Source organism: Mus caroli, chromosome 6 (assembly GCF_900094665.2).
Source record: "Mus caroli chromosome 6, CAROLI_EIJ_v1.1, whole genome shotgun sequence".
NCBI lineage: Eukaryota > Metazoa > Chordata > Mammalia > Rodentia > Muridae > Mus > Mus caroli.
The window spans coordinates 42,380,757-42,404,265 of NC_034575.1; the positions used below are offsets into that span (position 1 = coordinate 42,380,757).

General features: G+C 45.4%; 2 protein-coding genes and 1 pseudogene across 3 annotated transcripts in view; 2 read left to right on the plus strand and 1 right to left on the minus strand.

Annotated features, from left to right (window-relative positions):
• The first annotated feature begins 682 nt into the window (after positions 1 to 682).
• Positions 683 to 12,916, plus strand: Znf212 (zinc finger protein 212). Of its 2 annotated transcripts, none has more exons than XM_021164638.1 (5): positions 683 to 867; positions 6,814 to 7,203; positions 7,327 to 7,453; positions 9,339 to 9,419; positions 10,992 to 12,916. In XM_021164638.1, the coding sequence occupies exons 1-5, from the start codon at positions 844 to 846 to the stop codon at positions 11,846 to 11,848; spliced, it is 1,479 nt and encodes a 492-aa protein (XP_021020297.1). In that variant the 5' UTR covers positions 683 to 843; the 3' UTR covers positions 11,849 to 12,916. The 2 variants fall into 2 exon arrangements, with proteins under 2 accessions (XP_021020297.1, XP_021020298.1); XM_021164639.1 differs by having other exon boundaries at positions 10,995 to 12,916.
• On the minus strand, positions 2,359 to 2,830 carry LOC110296100 (annotated as a pseudogene).
• A 9,598-nt stretch (positions 12,917 to 22,514) lies between the features above and the next one.
• Positions 22,515 to 23,509, plus strand: part of LOC110295595 (protein ZNF783) — a 7,202-nt gene continuing 6,207 nt past the window's right edge. The window contains exon 1 of the mRNA XM_029478936.1: positions 22,515 to 22,624. The gene's annotated coding sequence lies outside the window, so the exon portion shown is untranslated. The remainder of the gene's footprint in view (positions 22,625 to 23,509) is intronic.

Here is a 23,509-nt window from a genome sequence, read left to right on the forward strand (position 1 = left end):
CACTCACTCTGTAGACCAGGCTGGTCTCGAACTGGCCTCGAACTCAGAAACCCACCTGCTTCTGCCTCCCAAGTGCTGGGATTAAAGGCGTGCGCCACCACTGCCCGGCGATGACTAGGTTAATTATTTGTGATTAAAGCTATCTTGAATTCTGCAATGCAAGTGATTACCATAATTAACATTCTACAATGGATTGACCAGAAAAAGCCAAGTCATAGGTGAGCATTTGGAAGAAAATCACCTTTTCTTTAGCTTCAGCTGTGTTCTTCCCTCACAGAAAAGGGTGTACACATTTGTACACATTTTTTTAAAAATTATTTTTATTTTTGACAATTGCATGCATGTCCAGAACGTATGGTGTTCACATCCACCCCCATTAGCCTCCTTTTTTTCTACTAGTCCCCACGCTCTCCTTCCCGCGCCTTTCTCTCTCTCTCTCTTCTTCCCGCGCCTTTCTCTCTCTCTCTCTTCTTCCCGCGCCTTTTTAAACTTACACATATTTGAATCTCTTAAAGCATTTCGCGGTGTGCAGGACTCAAATTCAGAAAATGCTCTTGGTTTTGAGAATCCTTACGCTTACACCCCACACTCAATGACTGAATTTCCAGGCTGCTGTTCCCCTTCCAGGAGCACAGCGGCGCAACAGAAATACCGCGCGGTAGGAGGAGCCGCTGCCGCTCTTCTTGGGGGTGGGGAGCGCTCCCAGAATGCACCTTGTATCAACACGGCGGCGGCGGCGGCGGCAGCGGCAGCGGCGGCTTCCAGAAGGGTGAGGGCGTCTGGCGGAGCGGCGTACAGTTCGAGCGGTATCCCGCCAGTCGGTGTTGTGGGGCGACTGCGACCATGGCGGAGTCGACGCCTACTCGGGTAAGGTGCCCCGGCCGGCCGGGGAGGGCCTTGGGGGGAGGCAGCGCCCTGCCCGGGGCGGGGCTTGAGGTGCTCGGTCGCAGGCTTGGTTTCCTCCCGCCGGCGGATGCCGACTTCCCTCCGGGTACCCTCGCCCTCCGCCCGCCCGCTCCCTGGGTCCATCTGCGTCAGGCTCAGAGCCCGGATGCTCTGCGTCTTTCCGCAGAAACTTCTGCGAGGCTTTTTGAATTGTTTGTGACTGCGCCCACATATTTTCCTGCTTCGTGCCAACTAGGGACTCGTTTTCTGAGTTGGAGTGATGGCGCGGGATAAAACCCTGGGTTCCGGTTGTTGCCTTTGAGCTCAGCTACAGAAAACCCCAGGACTTAGGGCTTCTCTCTGACCAGTGGGGCTCTGCTCCGGTTGCCATGTTCTGCCATAGCTATCTGTACTGAGTTTGCAGCCACAGGTTGAAGCCAGGTGGGGCCTTCTCTCCTTGGGGACTGGTGTATTTGCTGTTTTTGTTTGTTTGCTTGCTTGTTTTTTGTTTTGTTTATACAAAACTGTAGGTGCGCATTGTTATCCGCTTACCGCCTCTTCCAGCTGTCTCTCTTTTCAGAGAATGTGAAGACACTGAAAATTGGTTTGAGGAATGTCTTCCGTAACTCAGTGTTCATCTATCTATATATTCAGTGCATGGTCTTCGGAAGGCAGTCTATGCTCACTTCTCTAGGCCTTTGTCTCCTTAACTTGAATTGAGAATGTTGAGTTCCTTGTTAGCATTTTTACGGGTTTTTTTCTGGCTCCAGTCTCCTCATACTGTGTCACAGTAGAGGTTAACGTAGGAAAATAGGATAGATGGACCTGAACTGGCTTTTCGCTGTTGAGACAGAGCCTCACAGGCTGTCCTCAAGCTGATGACATCTTCCCGACTCAGCCTCCCCAGTGCTAAGTTTACAGGTGTAAGTCATTCTGCTGGGGTTTGTTTGTAGTGGTTGTGCTTTAAGGCAGACTCTCATGTGCCCCAGCCTAGCCTATCTGAGAATGACTGTAAACTCCTACCTCTGACTCCCAACTTGCAGAGATTACAGGCATAAGTCTTTTTCTTGTCTTTTTGTTTTGTTGTTTTTGTTTTTTAATCTTTCAAAATAAGGTCTTCCTTTGTAGCCCTGGCTGCCTGGAACCAGTTAGGTAGACCCTATCTGCTTACCCTGCAGGGGGTCTGTTTAACTCCTGTTCTCTTATTTACACCCGGATGCACAAGTAGGATTGCTCCAAGTTCAGAGCCAGCCTGGTCTACCTAACTGGTCTACCTTGAAATTCACTATGCTTATTCTAGGAAGTGGATAAGAACTAATTAGAATGGATGGACTGGAGGATTTTCTGTGTTTCTTCTCAAGGAGTTACCACTTCACAGAAAACACGACACTGGTGCTTATGGTGTTTCTGCACCTGGCTCCCTTGAGACCCAGATGCAGCCTGTAAAATAAGTGTTTTCTCTAGGTAGGTTCCTTTTTTTTTTTTTTTTTTTTTGTTCCTAAATTTTATTTATGAATTAATACAAAACATTGCAGACCAATGTGTCTTAATCCTCGTCCTCGTCCTCCTCCTCCTCTTCATCCTGGTTAATCTGGAAGTAGCGCAGCTCGTAACTCTCTTTGCTGTTGGCGACAACACGCAGCCAGTCTCGGAGGTTGTTCTTCTTCAAATATTTTTTGGTGAGATATTTCAAATACCTTTTGGAGAAAGGCACCTCTGAAGTGACCGTGATCTTGCTCTTGCTCCGTTCGATGGTCACAACTCCTCCGCCGAGATTGCCAGCTTTCCCATTCTCCTGGAGGAACTGCTCAAAATTGGCAGCATCCATGATTCCATCTTCTACAGGGTGAGTGCAGTCCAGGGTGAACTTCAAAACCTGCTTCTTTTTTTTGCCCCCCTTCGCCACAAGCTTTTTCACAGGCGCCATGGCGGCAGAGGAGGCAGAAAAAAGCTCTAGGTAGGTTCCTATTAGCACTAAAGTGAAGTGAGAGAGCCAACCCACTCCTTTCCTGGCTGTGCCCAGCCTAGTGATCACCAACAGAACTCACTGAGAAGCAGCAGGAAAGGTCCACCAAGATCTCAGACTACACTTGAACTTAATCGTCCTGACATTGTAGAATTTATTTCAACTATTTTTGAACATATTTTGAAAATATTTGTATTCTCACACATCTCTTCTGTTGAAGATTCTGTATTGCTTGGCCACATACATGTCCTGGTAATAACAACTAAAAAAAAAAATGCTGAGAAAAACTGTGTAAATAATATTTGAAATTTATAGTAAATCATAAACCCATCATTTTATGCAACAGTTCAACAGTAGTATAAGCAATACTTAAAAACCCAAAAACAGAAAGTGGGAACTCTTAAGATATGAACAGAGGCCAGGTGGTGGTGGCGCACACACAACTTTAATCCCAGCACTTGGGAGGGGCAGAGGCAGAGGCAGGCGGATTTCTGAGGATTTCTGAGGCCAGCCTGGTCTACAGAGTGAGTTCCAGGACAGCTAGGGCTATACAGAGAAACCCTGTCTCGAAGAAGAAGAAGAAGAAAAAAAGTCCTTTGAAAGATTTCATAAACATCAAATGTGATTGTTCAGCAAATGTTCTCAAAGTTGGCTTCACAACTCTCTTCACATCTTGGGTTCCTTTTGGTTTTGGTTTTGGTTTTTTGAGACAGGGTTTCTCTGTGTAGCCTTGGCTGTCCTGGAACTCACTTTGTAGACCAGGCTGGCCTCGAACTCAGAAATCCACCTGCCACCACCTCCCCGTTTTTTGTTTGTTTGTTTGTTTGTTTGTTTGTTTGTTTTGAGTCAGGGCTTCACTACATAACTCTGGCTGTCCAGGAATTCAATATGTAGACCAGGCTGGCCTTGAACTCACAGAGATCTTCCTGGCTCTGCCTCCCAAGTGCTAGGATTAAATGCCTGGTTGAATAGGACAGTAATTTGTTGAGTTAATGACAAGTAATTAAACTACATGACAGCATTGATGTAGAAGCTAAGGAGAAGAGATCGGAGTTCAGAAGTCTAGTGGCCTTTGTACATATACTTTTTATAATTTCTAGGATGATTGCTAAAGACTAGAAAGTCAGTTACAATAAATATAATTGAGTTAAAAGGCAAAGATTATCAGGACAGGAAAAATCCAGCCTTCTGGCTTATAATAAATACAGCAAAAGATGTCTGTGCAAATGGTGAACTATGAAAGGATATGAGAACAATTGTCAAAACAATACAATTAAAAGAAGCTTGGCTAAGAAGTGTATTGTAGCTAGAGGTCCAATGCATTTCTCCACTCATAATGGAAAAAGATTCAGTTCTCCATCTTGAAATGACATCTTTAAACTAGTTTGAGGCTAATTACATAGCTTCAGGTAGATTTAAAAATTGACAGTCAAAACTCATTATAGAATATTCAAATATAGTATTTATTTAGCAGAATGTCTTTTTCTGGGTATTATTGTTCGCCCATTAGAACCCATGGACAGGACCGAGATATTCTGCCCCATTCGTTGTAGTTGTCTCTACAAGGACTGTCAAGGCTTGAAATGAAGCTAGTATGAACAACTAACTGAGTTTTAATTTAGCTAGTCATGATGGCTGTGCCTTTAATCCCAGAATTTGGTAGGAAGAACAGATGAATCACTCTGAGTTGAAGATCTGTCTGCTCTATATTGTGTGTTCAGGACAGCCAGAGATGTATAGCAAGATCGTGTCTCAAAAAAGAAAAGGGAAAGCCTTCCCCAAAATGGGACTGGGGTAGTGAGCTGGGGAAAGGCGGATGCTCGGAATCCATTATTAATACTTCATCCGTTTTCTAGTAGCAGATAATATCTATATATAATGATACAGTATAGATTAAAAAAGGAACAAAGAAAGGGGCTGAAAAGATGGCTCGGTGGTTTAGAGCCCTTCTTACTCATGCAGAGGACCCAGTTTCGATTCCCAGCTCCCACGTGGTGGCTCAGACACCATCTGTAACTCCAGCTCTAGGATCTGATGCCCTCTTCTGGTCTGCATTGGTACCAGGCACACTACATTTTTGATAGGTTGATACAGAGGAAGAGCTGTCTGGAATAGGAAACTAGAGGATGTGTTAAAATGTTGAACATACTTTAAAATTCCGTCCAATGCAATATCATACTCTGCATGGGTCAACACATTTTATCCTAGAAATGTTATTTCTCAAGTTGACCTGTGGAATTTGAAGCAATTCCAGACACAGTCTCTGGAGAGATTTTTGTGAAACTCATGTTTGTAGTGTATCCATGGGTCACTACTATAAAATAAAGATTTATGTTAGCATCAATAACTACTATACAGCTATAGTTTAATAAGATCATAATATTGGTAAAGTGACAGAAAAATTAACCCATAGAACAGGAAAACAAAAACAAAAAACAAATCAGAGACAGGCTGACAGCAAAATTTGATTTATGGTTGAGAATAGCACTACAGATTAGGGAGTAAATGTTGACTATTTATATTTATTGTTATTGGAATTTTTTGGAGACAGAGTCTTACTATGTGTAGCCCTGGCTGGCCCGGGACGCAAAATGTAGACCAGGGTGGGCCTAAACTCTCAGATCCACCTGCGCTGTGATGAAAGGAATGTGGCAGCATGCCTGGCCCTGCTCTATTTATTTTGTGTGTAATGCATGTGTGTAGGTGTGAGCCCGCCACACACTGGTGGTCAGATGGCAGCTTGTCGGAGCCAGTTCTCTGCTTCCTCCACGTGGGGTTCAGGGATAGGGAATCCTAAGTCTTCAGGCTTGGCCTTTAACGGATGAGCAATCTTGCCAGCCTAAAATGGCTTAAAGTTATTTTTTACATTGATCTGCTTGCGTTGTGTGAATGTGTGCATGGATATGTATATACACATGCGTTTGGAGGTCACAACTTGAGGGAAAAGATTATTTAACTCTGTGTGGAGGTATTTTATCTATTTTTCTAATATTTTCAAAATTATTATAGAATATACATGTAACTTTTTCTTGCTTCCCATTTTCCACCCCACACTTTGTCTTTTAAAACAGGGTTTCCTGTAGCCCATGCGTGGCCTTGAACTTTTGATCCTCCTGCCTCCGTTTGAAGTGCTGGGATTACAAGCATGCACTATGGTTCCTGTGGTGCTTTAGATAGAAGTCAGGGCTTTGCTTATGCTAGGTCAACATGATATCAACAGAGCTGCAATCCCAGGCACACTTGGAATTTTCCATCTTAGTTTGGTTTCTATTGCTGCTATGAAAGTCCTTAAACAGCTGAAGAGATGGCTTAGTGATTAAGAGTACCGATTGCTCTTCCGAAGGTCCTGAGTTCAAATCCCAGCAACCACATGGAAAACAAAACAAAACTAAACTAAAGAAGGGAAAACTGAAAGTCCTTGAACAAAAAGCAAGTTGGAGAGAAAAGGGTTTATTTGGCTTATACTTCCATATCACTGTTCATCTTTGAATGAAGTCAGAATGCAATCAAACAGGGCAGGAACCTGGAGACAGGAGCTGATGCAGAGGCTGTGGAGGGGTGCTGCTTACTGGCTTGTTCCTCAAGATGTAGCCTGCTTTTTTTTTTTTTTTTTAAATAGAACCCAGAACCACCAGCCCAGGGATGGCATCACCTACAATGAACTGAGCCCTCCCCCATTAATCACTAATTAAGAAAATGCCCTAAAAGTCTGCCTATAACCCAGTCTTATAGAGGCATTTTCTTAATTGAAGCTCCCTCCTTTCCAGTAACTCTAGCTTGTGTCAAATTGACATAAAACTAACCAATACACTGTCCGAATAAAAAAGTGCATTTGAGTATTTTTTTATTGGTTTGTTTAAAGAAAGCTAGATAGTTGTGAGTCTTAGACTTGGACTTGCTTTCTTTATTTGATGTTTGGAAATGACCCTTGTCTCACTGGCCTTGTCTCCTCAATCCTACAGCACAGGAGGAAACGGCGCACCACACCATTAGCTCCAGCCACACCACCTTCACAGACAACAGAGAAAAGCCCGTACTTCCAGACCACAGAAATCTCACTTTGGACAGTGGTGGCTGCTATTCAAGCCGTGGAGAAGAAGATGGAGTCGCAGGCTGCCCGACTGCAGAGCCTGGAGGGGCGTGCAGGGTCAGCGGAGAAGAAGCTGGCTGACTTCGAGAAGATAGCCGTGGAGTTCAGCAACCAGCTGGAGGGCAAGTGGGCCGTGCTGGGGACCCTGCTGCAGGAGTACGGGCTGCTGCAGCGGCGGCTGGAGAATGTAGAGAACCTGCTTCGAAACAAGAACTTCTGGGTCCTTCGTCTGCCTCCCGGCAGCAAGGGGGAGACCCCAAAGGTAGCACCTCTATGTTTAAAAGTTAGGCAAGACAGGTAGCCGAACCTTGACTAATGAAGATGTTCAATCACTGGGTGGTACTCAGGAGTCAAAGTGCTCATTTCTTGTGGCTTACAATTGCAGGTATCTGGGTCCCTTGAGAATGATGGAGTCTGTTTCTCAGAGCAGGAGTGGGAGAACCTGGAGGACTGGCAGAAGGAGCTCTACAGAAATGTTATGGAAAGCAACTATGAGACGCTGGTGTCTCTGAGTGAGTGGAAGTTTTCTCCCTAAAGTTCTCTCCGAGCTCTCCTGACTGCATGTGTGACTGCCTGGCGCTCATCCTCTGAATCCTCTGCTGAGCTAAGGAATGACACCCTTCAGGTCCTCTCACCTGAAGAGACTTGAAAGTGTCTCAGGGATGAGCCTTTTGTATTTCTTCTCTGTTAACACAATGGCTTCTAGAGACTATTTGGAAATCATTGATAAACTATAATATAGGTTTTTAATAACATCTCTATGAAGTATTTTATTAATTAGTTTTCTATCGCTGTGTAAGAAACTATGACCGAGGCAACTTAGAGAAGAAAAATGTATTTGGGTTTATGGCTTCAGAGGGTTAGAGTCCTTGATGGCCAAGCAGAGATATCAGGTAGCCAGTGGCTGGAACAGCTCTGAGAGCTCATATCTTGAACCTCTAGCAGGATGCAGAGAAGACTAACTCAAATTAATCGAGACTTTAGAAATCTTAAATCCTGCCCCCATTGTGACGCCTCCTCTAAGAAAGCCACACCTCCTGTTTCCAAACAGTTCTACCAACTGAAGACCAAGTTTTCAAACAAACGAGCCCAGGGGGCCATTCTCATTCAAAACACCATGTGTATAATGTACATTTGTTTTGTATTTTGAGACAGAATCTCTGTGTCCTTGGCTGTCCTAGAAAATGCTATATAAATAGGCTGGCTTTGAACTCATAGAGATCTTCATGTCTCTTTCTCCTGAGTTAGTACTAAAGGTATGCACAACTATGTCCAGCTAATGTGCTATTTTTAATATTTAAGATTATTTGATGAGAAATCTTTTAACTTAGGAACCATTAAATGGATAGAAGTGCTTTCCATGCAAGCCTGATAACCGTCATTCAATCCCTGGAACCAGTGATGGGAGGAGACAGCTGACTCCCTAAGTTGCCCTGTACACCGTGGTGCAGATGTATCCAGACTCTTAGATAGCATATACATATTATCTAATAATAAGTAATAATATTTAATAATAAAATAAAAATTTAAAGGAATCTTGTATCTTGAGATGAGACATGCAGCACAGGCTGAAAAAACCTTTTTCTTGGGGTGGAGAGAGGGCTCAGCTGTTAAGAGCACTGACTGCTCTTCCAGAGTTTCTGAGTTCAATTCCCAGCAACCACATGGTGGCTAACAATCATCAGTAATGAGATCCAATGCCCTCATCTGGTATATCTGGAGATAGCTACAGTGTACACAAATACATTAAATAAATAAAATCTTTAAAAAACAAAAGCAAAAAAAAAAAAACCTTTTCTTGGCAGTTAGCCAGAGTCATCACCAGCTACTGTGGTCTGCACATTGTTGGTAGACTGGAAGCACTGTGTGGAAGTGTTTAGTATAAAAATTACTAATACATACTTGATAATGCATGCATATTTTTCTTCTAAGACAAATTCTTTTCAAATGTGGGTCCTTGGAGAAATACCAAGGAGGCCACTGGCTAGACCACAGTGAGGGCAAGGGGAGTCAGGGTGGGTCAGTGGGGTGACTGTTACCCCAGATGGGTTACATGTTCTCTTTAAGGCTGTTTTCCTGTGTCACGGTGGCGCCACAAGGCTGGAGTTAGGCACTTGGAAGGACTCCTTGGCAGAACTTCAGCTGTCTGGACAGAGGTGGGAGTGCTAGGGAGACAATGGCACCTGAGCCTAGTTACCCTAATGAAGGATCGAAGAGCAGCAGCCTGACAGTCTACTGGCCAGAAACGTCTAGGGAAAAGTGGCAGTAACATCAGCTCTTATGTCCTCTTAGCTGTTAATATTGATTTGCTGTTAACATCATTTGTACATTGGCATCTGATCAGCATGCAGTAAGTTTTTCTTCTCCTGGATTTATACTGTATTTTTTCTAACCCAGAGGTCCTTGGCCAGCCAGAGGAAGAAGTGGAGTTGGGTGCAGAGATGGTGGGTGACTTGGTGGAAGAAGGTACCCACCTGGGTGAGTAGTTCTAGAATGTTCTTCTGTATTGTTTCTCCATCCCTGTATGGGAACTCTGTAGGGAGTTCCTATAGGAAATAGGGAGCTTTCACACGGCTAAACTGGCACGGGCAGGTTGTGGACTTTGGCTTGTTTTTTAAAGGTTTATTTTTATATGTATGCAGGGATGACTATGTGACTGTGTTGGTGGAGGGCGGTTATCCACAGAGGGCAGAGGAGGGCATTGGATTCTCTAGAGCTGGAATTGCAGGTGACCGTGAGCCACCTGGTGTGGGTGTTGGAAACACGTGCTCTTGTTCAATGGCCTTCTCTCCTGCCTCTGCTTGTTTTCGAAACAAGTCTTACGATGTAGTCCACAATAGCCTAGATTCTCTGCAGCTCAGGCTGACTTTGAACTCATGATGCTCCCAATTCTTCGTCCTGAGAGGGATTACAGTTAAGTACCAGCACAACCTTTTTAGGTGACTCCAACAGCAGTACTCACCTGTGGGTTGTGACCCCCTCTGGGGATCGAACAACTCTTTCACAGCGGTCACCTGAGACCACTGGAAAACACGTATATACATTATGATTCTGAACAGTACCAGAATTACAGTTATGAAGTAGCAATGAAAATAATTTTATGGTTAGGGTCATTACAACATGAGGAACTGTAAAAGGGTCACAGCATTAGGAAGGTTGAGAACCACTGCTTTTTAACTGTTACAGGTCTGCTGGCCTTTGGAGTGGTGTAGATTGTGTAGCATGCTTTGTCATGCCCTGTAAGTAGTAGGCATAATAGGCTGTGGTCAGAGTGAGCAATGGAGAATGGTAGTGAGACACAGGGCCAAGAGAAAGACACTAGGAAAGGCATTTCAGCAGAATATCCAGGAAGAAAACTGGCTGTGATCATTGTATTGTATTATTTTCTGTGTATGAGTGCTTTACCTGTATGTAGACTACATGCTTACAGCAAAGAGGTTATCAGGCCCCTTGAAACTGGAGTTACTGATGGTTGCGAGCCACCATGTAGGTGCTGGGAATCGAACCTGGTCCTGTGCAAGAACAGCTGGGACTCTAACTGCTGAGTCATCTCTCCAGCCCTGGATGTGATTTTTAAGCTGTTGTTTAGTGAGTTGAATGCAGGGCCTTTCGCTAGGTCTGCATCTGCAGCTGGGCTTCATTCGCAGCCTCCTTTTTAAAAACCTTTTTAAATTTTTGAGATAGGGTCTGAGTTGCCCACAGTGGTCTCAAACTCTCTGTGTAGCCTAAGCAACCTAGTAACTTGTGACCCTCTTTCTGAGTAGCTGAGATTAGAGGCCTGCATCTCCAGGCTCAGGTTCAAATGTGTTATTTTAACAATTTTGAATTAACAGTTGTTAGTGTATTTTGTAATCTTTTTCCATAGAGATTAAGTACCAGTTTGTAAACAAAGTTGTTCTCTATGAGTAAGATATTCAGATCTCCTCCAGATCAATCTGATTCAGCTGTCCCTAAGGAGTGTTGATTTGAGCCTTCTAAAGTCTGCAGTGTTTTCTCTGGAGATACCAAAAGTGCTGGAATGTGATCTTTTGTTGGTCTTTTCCCTTGCAGCAGATAGGGCCATGGTCAAACAGGAGATGCTGTACAAGCAGGAAGGCCCTGCAGGTCTTCCCAACATGTTTTCTAGTGCTGCTGAACAGCAGGCTTTCTTTGGCGCGGAGCAGGCTATGTTTTGGAATAGTCCAGGAGATTCTGCCCTCTTGGAATCAGGCCCTGGGGACTCAAACCCTGAGTCTGTTGAGACCAATAGAGACCCTGCCCCTGGTAGAAATCTGGACTGTCCCCGAAAACAGAAGTCTCACAGACAGGTGCAACTGGGTCAGGAGTGTGGACAGGGTCTGAAGGTGAAAAGGGACTCCAGCCCGTACAAATGTTCCGAATGCCAGATCAGCTTTCGCTACAAGCAGCAGCTGACTGCACATTTGCAGAGCCACACGGGCAGGGAGTCTTACTCTGCCACAGAACCAGAGGAGAGCCTTAGACCCAGGCCCCGGCTGAAACCACAGACAAAAAGGTCGAAGCTGCATCAGTGTGATGTGTGCCACAGGAGCTTCAGCTGCAAGGTCAGCCTGGTGACCCACCAGCGGTGCCATCAGCAGGAAGGCCCCAGCACCAGCCCACAAATCCAGGAGAGATTCTCACCGAACAGCTTAGTTGCTTTGCCTGGCCACATCCCTTGGAGGAAAAGCCGGAGTTCTCTCATCTGTGGGTATTGTGGCAAGAGTTTCAGCCACCCATCGGACTTGGTTCGGCACCAGCGCATCCACACTGGTGAGCGACCCTACAGTTGCCCTGAATGTGAGAAGAGCTTTGTCCAGAAGCAGCACCTCCTGCAGCATCAGAAAATTCACCAGCGGGAGCGGGGTGGGCTGGCTTCAGAGTCTGCCAGACCCAACGGCCTGCTTTAAGGTTGCCAGCCCCTCACCGTCGTCTGGGGGTGGAGGGGGGGTGGCGTCAGTCCCCCGAAGACACACTACAAAGTCTGTCTGGCTCCTTCCCGAGGAGAATTGCTCCTGCTTTGCCCTCCTTGGCTGAGCACAGAGGCTAATCTGAGGCGCAGGAGAGAAGGACCTGTGGCCCCAGCCTTTGCCATCTTGGCCTTGTTGCAGGGTCTGTTGTTTCGTTAGCCCCTGCAGGTCTCTGGTTTTCTCTTTTCTGGTGCACTGTCACACCACAGGGACTGGTGGCCAGTTCCAGGGCCCACTCTAGCATTTCACACGTCTTCCCACAGTTGTATGGGGCCATAGAGGTATGTGTTAAGTTCCGGGAAGTATTACCCTCAATTTCTCTTCCTTTTGTAGCCTCCTTGTTAATAACTAGTATAAATAATTTAAATGAACTGTTTAGCTTGTTCTAAAGACCCCCCCCCTTTTGGAGTTAGATTCTTGTTTTTCTTTTTAAATATAGCTCAAAACTTGTTTTATAAATTTCAAGAGTTGTAGAAGTTGTTCCTAACATGGGAACTGAGCCTACCCTCCAGGAGGGAATAGTTTATGGGGCTCTTTTAGCCCACCCACCCTTAACATAGGCCAGAGAGCCAAGACACGTTGCTGGCTTCCCTCAGTGGGTTGCTGAGTCCACACAGGTGGGGCTAATTTCTCAGGTGGGCCAAGAGGAAGCCCCTGAAGCCCTGCTGAGAGTAAAGACTGGTTTGAAGAAGCTAAGAGTTCAGTCCTGGGACTTTGGTGTCTCAACATGCTTCCCCCCTCCCGGATATGTGTTTCTGCAGCCCTGGGCGTGGGGTGGGGGTGAAAGACTGCGCTTGATTCTGTTACACCAGGCATCACTTGAGGTTGTGCAGATTAGACTGTCCAGTGGCTGTACCAGGGATGACGGAGAAGAAGCACAGATGCTTGTCTCAGGAGTGTTAAGTACCTGCCCCACTGTCGTTGGGGGAGGGAGGTGAGAGTGGGTTCCTTGGTCATATGTGAATGTACTCTTGTCTGGAATAAATCTTGTTACTTGTATTTAAAAAAAACAAAATGTTCACTGGGTGTTTTCTGTTTGTCAAGAATTCTCAAGTAGAGCCAGGGGAAGAGGTGCCTCATCAGGGCACCTAGCCTGATCCCATGACCATCTTGCCTCAGAGCTCACACACTGAACCAGGGCTTCTATTGCTTCTATAGTTGTGTGCCTTAAAGTCACTTAAGAGTCCCTGTTCCCAGAAGTTTGTTCTCAGCACTGCTCAGTGCTTGAAGGTAGTACAGGCTCAGGCTCACTCCTAGACCGCTGGTTGGGATATTTTGTTTTGTTTTTTCAAGGCGGGGTTTTTCTGTATAGTCGTGGCTGTCCTGGAACTCACTCTATAGACCAGGTTGGCCTGTCCACCTGCCTCTGCCTTCTGCATGCTAGGATTAAAGGTGTGCACTACTATTACTTAGCTTGAAGGGGTCTATTTTAAAGGGCAGATAGTTCCAGCAGGTGTGGGGAGGGGGAGAGGGTGCTGTCAAAGGCAAAAGCTCCTTCCCTCCCTGCTTGAGCTTTGGTAGGGCTTTAAATGTAACAGAATGACCTCAGCTCTGCCATGGCTTTGCAGGGTAGCTTCAGGATTATTTTAATATATAAGAAGTTCATTCAGAAAAACAAAGTTCCTGCATCTCCACCTCAAAAGCAACTCCTCCTTGAGAGTTAACTTGTCACTTGTGCTGCTAACACTTGCCAGTAGATTTCATTGGAAACCCATATCCAAAAGACTGAAACTGAATTTTCACTCAGCAAAATGAGTAACTTAGGATTTATGGCATATAGTTTTAAGTCAACACACAAGAACAGGAAGAGGACTTGGAGGTGTCTGAATCAAAAGTGAGTGGTGAAACACAGGTAGGTATCTATACCAAGAATGGAGTGGAACGTTAGGGGACCAAGCTCTTCATGGGTTCATTCTCATGGACTCATGTGCATACAACATCTTAATGTGTGGTTTGGCGTGTGTGTTTTGTTTTGTTTTGTTTTTTTGTTGTTCTGTTTTGTTTTTCGAGACAGGGTTTCTTTATGTAGCCCCGGCTGTCCTGGAACTTGCTTTGTAGACCAGGCTGGCCTCCAACTCAGAGATCTGCCTGCCTCTACCTCCTGAGTGTTGGGATTAACGGCATATATCACCACTGCTCAGCCAGCCACAGTTAAGGTTTAATGGTCACTCATCTGACCCTCTAGTCAGCCTAGCTAGTCCCATCATTATACTATTGTGGAGCAGTTGGATGGGGGCTTTGGTTAGAGTCTTGCCATGTCATTTGCTGTAGCAAGAGCTTTGGTTTCTTTAAAAAACACGGAAGTTTTATGGGAATGCGTTCTCATTTTAATCCCAGGGTGAGAGACGGGTCTGTTTCAGACGGTCCACAGCAGTTGACTGATTTGCCTTGTGCTGTATTGGTATGATTTTGCCAGCGGCAGATAGTTTCTGCAAGTGTGTGATGTTTGGAATTCTGGGGACTTTTCAGATGGTATATAAATACTTGGGTCCCTAGAAGCAGCGTTGTGGCTGTTGATTGGTTGCAGTTTGTTAAATAGTAACGAGCAAGAAGAAACAAGAAGAAATTAGATATCTTGACAGCAAAGATCACACTTGCCTCAAGGAACTTGATGCCCCTACCCAGCAGCTAGTAGTCTAATGATAACATTGTCCCCTTTTTGACCCCTGACTTTATTCAGGGGTCTCTTTCTGTCCCCCCCCCCCCCCCGATCAGCAGGAAGTAGTCTAAGGACTTCTCCTTTCCCCTCTTCCCTTTTTTCTCTCCTATCTACTGTTAGGGGGTTGAAAGGGTGGAAAAAGGATGGAGAAGGGTGGGAAAGAAAGTAGTCAAAAGACAGGCTGCAATTCTACCTGTGTTCAAAAGCAAATTCTTCAGTATATATAGCCTTGAAGGCTTCTACAGCTTACGTTACCATGTCTCTTCAGTCATGTTGCTATCACACTGTTCTTCCTGGCTGAACGGGCCATCTTTGTTTTTTTGGTGTTTAAACACCTTTTGAGAGCTTCCCTCCTCTGCACTCGTGTGTGAGCTCACAAATCCATAGCATTCGTGTGGACGTCAGAAGGCATCTTGGAGCTCTGTCCTCCCACCGCATGGTAATTGTGATCAGACTCGGGTGTCAGGCTTGGTGGCCAGCAGACTCGGGTGTCAGGCTTGGTGACCAGTGCCTGTACTCACTAAGCTATGTTACTTTTGCTCTTTTTTTTTGGTTATGTGTTTAGTGTTAACATTCAGGATACATCAGTGAACAGAACGTGTTGGCTATAGTTTGTATTCTCTTAAAAATCTAGTGTAGCTGGTCTAAGCTACTTCATGAGGTTTTTTTTCCCACCCTTTATCCCCCACCCCATTTCACCTCTAACACTAGAGAGGTGAGAAACAAGGATAGAGGGGAGAGGAATTATGAAAATTCCTGAATCTAATTTATTTTTGTTTCTTCTTTGACCACAGCTATTACCAAACCACAGCAACTTCCCTAAATGACCTCCAACCTTGTGTTTTCCTCTCACATGTATGTATCCTCTGAAGAGTTCCCAGAATTCCAAATGTCACACAATTGCAGAAATTATCTGCAGCTGGCAAAACCATGCTTTGCTAGAGCAGGAGGGCAATCATGGTCAGCTGCTTCAGACACTCCAAAGTAGTATCCCTGTATCCCCACACCTGGGGTTAAAACGGAAGCACATTCTTAAAATAGCTCATCCTCCTCAGAATAGGGGACAAAATACCCATGAAAGGAGTTACAGAGACAAAGTTTGGGGCTAAGACGAAAGGATAGACTATCCAGAGACTACCCCACCTGGGGATCCATCCCATAATCAGCCACCAAACCCAGACACTATTGCATATGCCAGCAAGATTTTGCTGAAAGGACCCTGGTATAGCTATTTCGTATGAGGTTATGCCAGTGTCTGGCAAATACAGAAGTCATCTATAAGATGGAACACAGGGCCCCCAATGGAGAAGCTAGAGAAAGCACCCAAGGAGCTGAAGGGGTCTGCAACCCTATAGGTGGAACAACAATATGAACTAACCAGTACCCCCCGAGCTCGTGTCTCTAGCTGCATATGTAACAGAAGATGACCTAGTCGGCCATCAGTGGAAAGAGAGGCCCCTTGGTATTGCAAACTTTATATGCCCAGTACAGGGGAATGCCAGGGCCAAGAAGTGGGAGTGGGTGGGTAGGGGAGCAGGGCGGGGGGAGGGTATAGGGAACCTTCGGGATAGCATTTGAAATGTATATAAAGAAAATATCTAATAAAAAAAGAAAGAAAAGAAGAAAAAGAAAAGAAATCGTCAAGGAAAATAATGTTTTGCCCTCTGCAGGGACCTTCAAATTCAGCCTTATAAAGCATCATTAAACCTGCATGGGCCTAATGAGGTAACTCCACAGCATCCAGTTATTAAACAAACAAAAAGGTCTGCCCTCATTTCCCAGAGAATTCTCCAACCTACATACCTTCTCTATGAGCTCAAATTACGGAATTCAATATTCTGACATCTTGTAAAAAAAAAAAAATCAGTATTTTTTGAAAGAACCCAAAATTCCAAAATTCTCACTACATTCTAGTTTCTTCTACCGGATTTTTTACAGACTTCTCTAGACTAACACCATTTTGTAATCTGCACTCCCAAATGATAGCTTTCATGTGCAGCAAAAAAAAAAAAAAGGCTTTGAGACAGGCTTTACTTGTAACCCAAGCAGACTTGGACCTTCTCAGCCTGCCTGTTCCAGCTTCTCAAGTGCTGAGATTGCAGGAAAGCGCTGTACCCGATGAACATGAAGTTGTTTGCTTGTTTGGGTTTTTGAGACAGGGCTTCTCTGTAGCCCTGGCTGTCCTGGAACTCTGTGTGGACCAGGCTGGCCTCCAACCTGGAGATCAGCCTGCCACTGCCTCCCAGATGCTGGGATTAAGATAGGCACCACCATGCCCAGAATACAACTAAATTTTTTTTAAGATTTACTTACTATTTGTGTGTGTGTGTGTGTGTGCGCGTGCGCGCGCGTAGGTCAGGGAAAAACTTTGTGAAGTCAGTCCTCCCTTTTCACTTTTATGTGGGGCCTGGGATTGAACCCATATCATCAGGTTTGCATCATCCTGGCAGCAAGTATCTTTACATACTGAGTCGTCTCGTCAGCCTCTGAGCTAATTGTTTTTTAAAATGTTGGAGATTTATTTTATTTTACGTGTCTGAGTGTTTTGCTCAGTTATATATCTGTGTACGTGTCTGATGCACAAGGGCAGTAGAGGGGTTTGAACCCCTGGAGCATGGATGATTGTGAGCCACTGTGTGGGTGCCATGATTCAAATCCTGGTCCTCTGCACTTAAACCACTGAGCCACCTCTCCAGCTTTCCCACCAACCCCTAGGCTGATTCTTACCCAGCTTCTTTCTATCTTGTGCCCACCTCTCCTTTAAAAGCTCTTATCTACTAGCCCAGGATGGTCTTGAATATGCTGTGTATCTGAAAATGATCTTGGATTTTTAATCCTACCTGCCTACATTATCTGACTGCTGGGAACACAGGAGGAAACCACCATACCTGGTTTATGCAATGCTGGGAATTGGACCCAGGGTTTTGTGCATTCTAGACAGGCATTCTGTCAACCGACCTACATCCTTGACTGTTTTTGTTGTTGAGATGTTTGTAGCTCAGGCTGTGCTTGAACTCCTGGTTTTCTTGCTTTCACCTCCCACATACTAGCAGTATGGTCAGATAGGAAGAAGACGTTGTAAATGGTGGTGTGGCCAAAGCAGTTCAGAGGCAAACAGCAGTCAAATAGTTCTAATCTGGCTTGGAAGTGGGGCGTATGTGAGAAGTGGAGTATAGGAGACATGGCTGGGGCTAGACTTTTCATTTGGTAATGGGCTAAGGAATACGCTTTGCAAAGATTGGCCTTGATTCTAACTGCTCTGGGTTGGGATTGGGGACTGGTGTGAAGAATGGGATATATTGTCATGTTAGGTTTTTAAAGTCAGACAGGGAGGAGCCTGTGAGGATCTGTTAGCAGCTGTACTAGGAAAGGAGAAGGACAGGGTCACTAAGGTTGAGTCAACGCTATAAAATGCAGGGATGGTGTCTTTACTGAGTCCTATATGAAATGCTTGGTACCTGCAGAACAGAAAGACAGTATTGCCAAAATTGTTGGGGGAAAGAGGCCTGGTTATACATATAGTCTCTGTTTTTTCTCCTGTGAGCGTCCACTTTGTCATTGGGGTTGAATACCAGGGATTGAACTCAGGGCTTTGTGCATGCTCAGCTAGCAGTCTCCCAGTTGAGCTATATCCCTAGTTTGAACATCTACATCTCAACTTACCATAACATGCTTGGATTGTAGGGTGAGGTGGGTCATGGCAATGCTTTCTCTGAGCTGTCTCTCAGTGGGCACAATAATACTTGAATGAGGGAGCTAGAGAGATGGCTCAGCAGTTAAGAGCACTGACTGCTCTTCCAGAGGTCCTGAGTTCAATTCCCAGCACAGCTCACAACCATCTGTAATGGACTCTGATGCCCTCTCTTGGTGTGTCTGAAGACAGCTACAGCTACAGTGTACTCATAAAATAAATCTTTAAAACAAAATAATACTTGAGTGAATATCCTGACCCATTCCTTGAGTTGCTCCTTGACTTCTGTTAGGTGACTTAGTTTCTGATGACTCCACCTTCAATGGCAGAGGCCAATGGCTGACTGTTTGAGAGTGACCTGTCAAAGCCCCAAGTGTTGTTAGTCCATAACTTGTCAATTTGTTACTGGGTCCTCAGCATATAAGGCCTTACTTGTGTATGACTGAGAGAGAAAGAGAACTGTCTAGTATCATCAGAAGGCTGAGGCCAGAATGAGACCTTGTCTCAAACGAGGAAGAGGACAGACTTGGTGTGGTGGCATAAGCCTTTAATCCCAGCACTTAGAAAATGGAAACTGGTGGATCTCTGAGTCAAAGCCACCCTGGTCTACATACCAGGCTGGAAGTGGCTCTTGTAGAGGACTTAAATCAATTCCCAGCACCCATGTCATTGTGCTTATAACTGCCTGAAACACCTTTGGCTTTTACCTATATATTTTTTGCTCATATCATAAAAATAAAATCTAAAAAAAAAAACAACCCAAAACATTATGAAAGTAATTTTAATATACACTAGAGCTACTATGAGCCTAACCCATTTTAGTGTAAAGTATTTTTAAAATATATTTATAAATTTAGTGTTGAATGGTAGGTAACTTTGGTAACTGATACACAGAACTGTAACCTTTGGCTCAGTAAACCAGTGGCTCCTGGGAACCAGTTAGCAATCTCATTACTGCATGTAATCTCTCTCACTAGGCCCCTAAGGTAGACTAGATAGATGTACAATGACATCTGAGTTAGTACCGTCCAAAGAACTTTTGCCTTTCTTTTCTTTTTGTTATTTTAGAAAATGTTTTGCTATGTAGCTCCAGCTGGCCTGGTACTCACTATATGGCCTGGGCTGGCCTTAAACTCAGTATAATCTTAGTTTCCTGAATGCTTGGAGTACAGGCCCATACCATCGTGCCTGGCTTTAGAGGCAGCTTCTGTAATAATATAATATAATATAATTCTAGCTGTCAAGAATTCAGTTCTTAGAGTGCTGGAGAAATGATGATGGCTCATGGGTTAAGACCTCTTGGTAGGGGGCTGATAAGATGGCTCAGTGAGTAATAGCACCGACTGCTCCTCCGAAGGTCCTGAGTTCAAATCCCAGAAACCACATGGTGACTCACAACCATCCATAACAAGATCTGACGCCCTCTTCTGGAGTGTCTGAAGACAGCTACAGTGTACTTACATATAATAAATAAATAAATAAATCTTAAAGAAAAAAGCAAAACAAAACAAAAAAACCTCTTGCTGCTCTTCCAGTGAACCCAACCAGCATCTTTGTCATGTGTCTTACAATTACCTGGAACTTAGCTTCAGGACATCCAACACCCTTGAATGCCATGGCATATACACACATAACAAGAAAACTAAATACTAAAAAACTATCATACTTAGCCTATTGTTGGTGGCTTATGATTTGTAACTCATTTCTAAAGAGGCCAAAGCAAGAAGACTGCCTTGAGTTCAAGAGCAGTCCAGAGTATATACAAGTTCATCAGGCATATGGAGATTTCATCTCAAAAAGAAAAAACAAAATACCTCTTCCTTTCTGAGTAACTCATTATTGTTTTCCACTTTCTAGTACATTTTCAGATTCATCTGGTTGTATTGCACATTAACTATCATCATCATCATTATTTTCTGGAGGCAGGATTTCAGTCTCTCAATGACTATACTCATATAGGTTAGTGCAGTGGTTTAAATATCCTTGGCCCACTATTAGGAGGTGTGGCCTTGTTAGAATACTTGTGTCACTGTGGGGGTTGGGCTTTGAGGTCTCCTAATGCTCAGTCTCTGCCCAGTGCAGAGTTCCCTTCTGCCTGGCTTGGATCAAGATATAAAACTCACAGCTCCTTCTCCAGGACCAGGTCTGCCTGCAGGATGCCATGCTTCCCGCCATGATGGTAATGGAAAAATCTCTCAAACTGTAAACCAGAGCCAACTGAATGTTTGTCTTTATAAATTGCCTTGGTCACGGTGTCTCTTCACAGCAATAAAACCCTAACTCCCTAACTAAGACCTAGGTAATCTGAAATGTGGGAGGGTGGCCTTGAGTTCACAAACACCAATTCTGTCCCTCCAGAGATACTAGGATTAGAGGATTATGCCACCATGTCTGGACTATTATTTTGAAGGTCTCAATTTATTAGTGTTTCATAACTTTAAATGTCTTTTTTTTAAAAATTGTTTTACGTATATGAATACAATGCCACTGTCTTCAGACACAACAGAAAAGGGCATTGGATCCCATTAGAGATGGCTATGAGCCACCATCTGGAGGAGCAGTCAGTGCTCTCAACCGTTAAGCCATCTCTTGCCCACCTTAAATGTCTTAAACTGACCTTTAATGAGATCCACTGAGGTTCCTATTTTATGAGCACATACTTGCAGTTTTGTCTTTTAGGTGGTATTACTTAAGAATTTTCAAAATAAGGAGCTAGTTATGGTGACACAAGCCTGCAATCTTAGCATTGGGGAGACTGAGGTAGAGGGATCATGAGGCCAGTCTGTGCTATATAACAAGAGCCTGTTTAATTATAAATCAAAACGAGTAATGCTAAATGTTGATTTGGACCTTGTTATAAAGAGTTAAATGTGATTTAACTATTATTTTTTTTTAATTTAATTTTATTTTTTTGAGACAGGGTTTCTCTGTGTATCCCTGGCTGTCCTGGAATTCACTCTGTAGACCAGGCTGGTCTCAAACTCAGCTTTTATTTTGATGTAACTCAAAGTAGCACTTCCTGGCCTTGCCCTAAATGCCAAGGATTCAGTGATGCACCTTAGAGAGAGGTAGGTAGTTTGTGTCCCTATTATGTCAGCTGGCCCACACTTTGTTTAGAGATAATCCCCAACACACACACACACACACCAAAACAAACCCAAAGAATCAAAACACAGTTGCCATCTGGAAGTTTATTGGCTTGTTGAATAACGACCATAGAATGGCTGGGAAATGCAGGAAATGAAGAGATCGGTTTTATTTTTATATTCCAAGGTTAATTCTGGCTTTCCCGAGTATAGCTTTCTAGTTTCAGAAGGAAACTGGTCTTAAATGGAATAATGTATTCAGGATAATTCAGGACATGAATTGGTTAGAAACCCTTACAAATGAACCCAGTAGCAGTGGAGCTGTGGTCCTGTGTCCATTGTCTGTTTTGAAGCCTCCTGGCAGGGAGAGCAGGGTGCCCAACCCCAGCTCCCCTCCAGGAGCCAAGGCTAACAGGATGCCCTGCGGATGCCACAACTAAGTCCAGACTGGGTGTGGCAGAGAGGCGGGAAGAAGGAGGAGCTCTGCAGGGGGTAAGCAGAGGCTCTGAGCCTCAAATGTGAGTGCATGTGGAGAGAATACTCCGGAAGTACCTCCCTCGGGTTCTGCTGGAAGCCTAGCAAGCGCTATACCACTAAGGTACACCCCAGTCCTGGGCTTGTTTTTGTTTGGTTGGTTGTTTGGTTGGTTGGTTTTTGTTTTGTTTTTGTTTTTTGGTTTCTTGTAGACCAGGCTGGCCTCGAACTCAGAAATCCGCCTGCCTCTGCCTCCCAAGTGCTGGGATTAAATGCACGCCTGGCTTGCATTTTGTTTTAAACGCACCATTTCCCTTAGAGCTCCCTACTTGTTCTGAAGAACCAAAAATAGAATTTAGAAACCGTTATGTCCTCCCCCTAGAGTCCCCTCTTCGAGACCCTAGAAAAGGGAATCTGAACACCCTTGGGATGAGGGTGTCCCGCCCCAGCGCGGAGTTCAGGGATTTCCTGAGCCTTTTCCTCACGGGCGTCTTTCTCGAATTTACCCGCCCGAAGGCTTGCCTGAGCCCAGCTGCCTGCCGCTGGCCGGGGCCCTGGGGACAGGGTTGACGCCGCAGGCCAGCGGCCACCGAGTGCGGTCCTTCTGGCTGCAGGGGGCGCCGGGCCGCGGCTCGGGTAGATTAGGGCCATCCGGGCACGTGGCTTGGGACCGAGTGGAGAGTGCGGGCGCTGGACAGCAGCTCCGGCCCCTCACCGACGCGCAGCCCGCGCCTGGCCAGATCCGTCGGCGGAGGCCCGCAGCCCAGCGACGACGCGGTAGCCATGGCTGAAGCGGCGCCTGCCCGGTAAGCGCCCCGGCCCTTGGCCGCCGTGTGCGAGGCTCTCGGCCTACCCGGCTCGGAGCGCCCCCTGCCCTGGCCCCGGCCCTGGCCTGGAGGCCACGCAGGCCACGGAAGCCATCAGCCTACACATGGCCGCGGGCGGCCTGGTGGGCTGAGCCCTAAGATCGGTGCGCGCGACATGGCTTCCCTAGCCCCACCAGGCCGGGCGCTACCATTTCTCCGGAAGGCCTGGAAGGACCTTGCAGATCACACAGTCCCTGCCCATTGTTTCTTCTGAGACCTGCGGCCAGCCGAGCAGTCAGACAGGAGCCAAAGTCGCCTTCCTGCCACAGCTGCAAGGTTGAGGCTGCGAAGGGGGCCTCAGGTCAACACCTTAGGATGAGCCCACCACTAAAATACCTAGCGACTCTACTTTCTCGTAGGAAACAATACTGAACCCAATTTGCAACAGGTTTCTAAAATTTGTGACTGGGTTGTTTTGTCAAGATCTAGTGGTTCTCAATCTGTGGGTCGCGACCCCCCTTGACATTGTAACAGTAGTAAAATTACAGTTGTGAAATACCCACAAAATAATTCTGTGGTTAGGGATTGTACTGGTTGGTTTTGTGTGTCAACTTGACACAAGCTATAGTCATCAGAGAAAAAGGAGCCTCAGCTGAGGAAATGCCTCCATATAGATGTGATGCATTTCTCAAGTAGTGATCAATGGGGAGGTGGGGAAGTGGGGCAGCCAACTGTAGGTGGTGCCATCCCTGGGCTTGTAGTCCCACTCTCTATAAGAAAGCTGACTGAGCCGGGCGTGGTGGCGCACGCCTTTAATCCCAGCACTCGGGAGGCAGAGGCAGGCGGATTTCTGAGTTCGAGGCCAGCCTGGTCTACAAAGTGAGT

Bases quoted from the DNA above. Each gene is read 5' to 3' on its own strand.
- Znf212 (XM_021164638.1), top strand. From the start codon at position 844: ATGGCGGAGTCGACGCCTACTCGG. The intron at 868-6,813 runs GTAAGGTGCCCC...TCAATCCTACAG, and splicing joins CGGAGTCGACGCCTACTCGG to CACAGGAGGAAACGGCGCAC. The intron at 7,204-7,326 runs GTAGCACCTCTA...TTACAATTGCAG, and splicing joins GCAAGGGGGAGACCCCAAAG to GTATCTGGGTCCCTTGAGAA.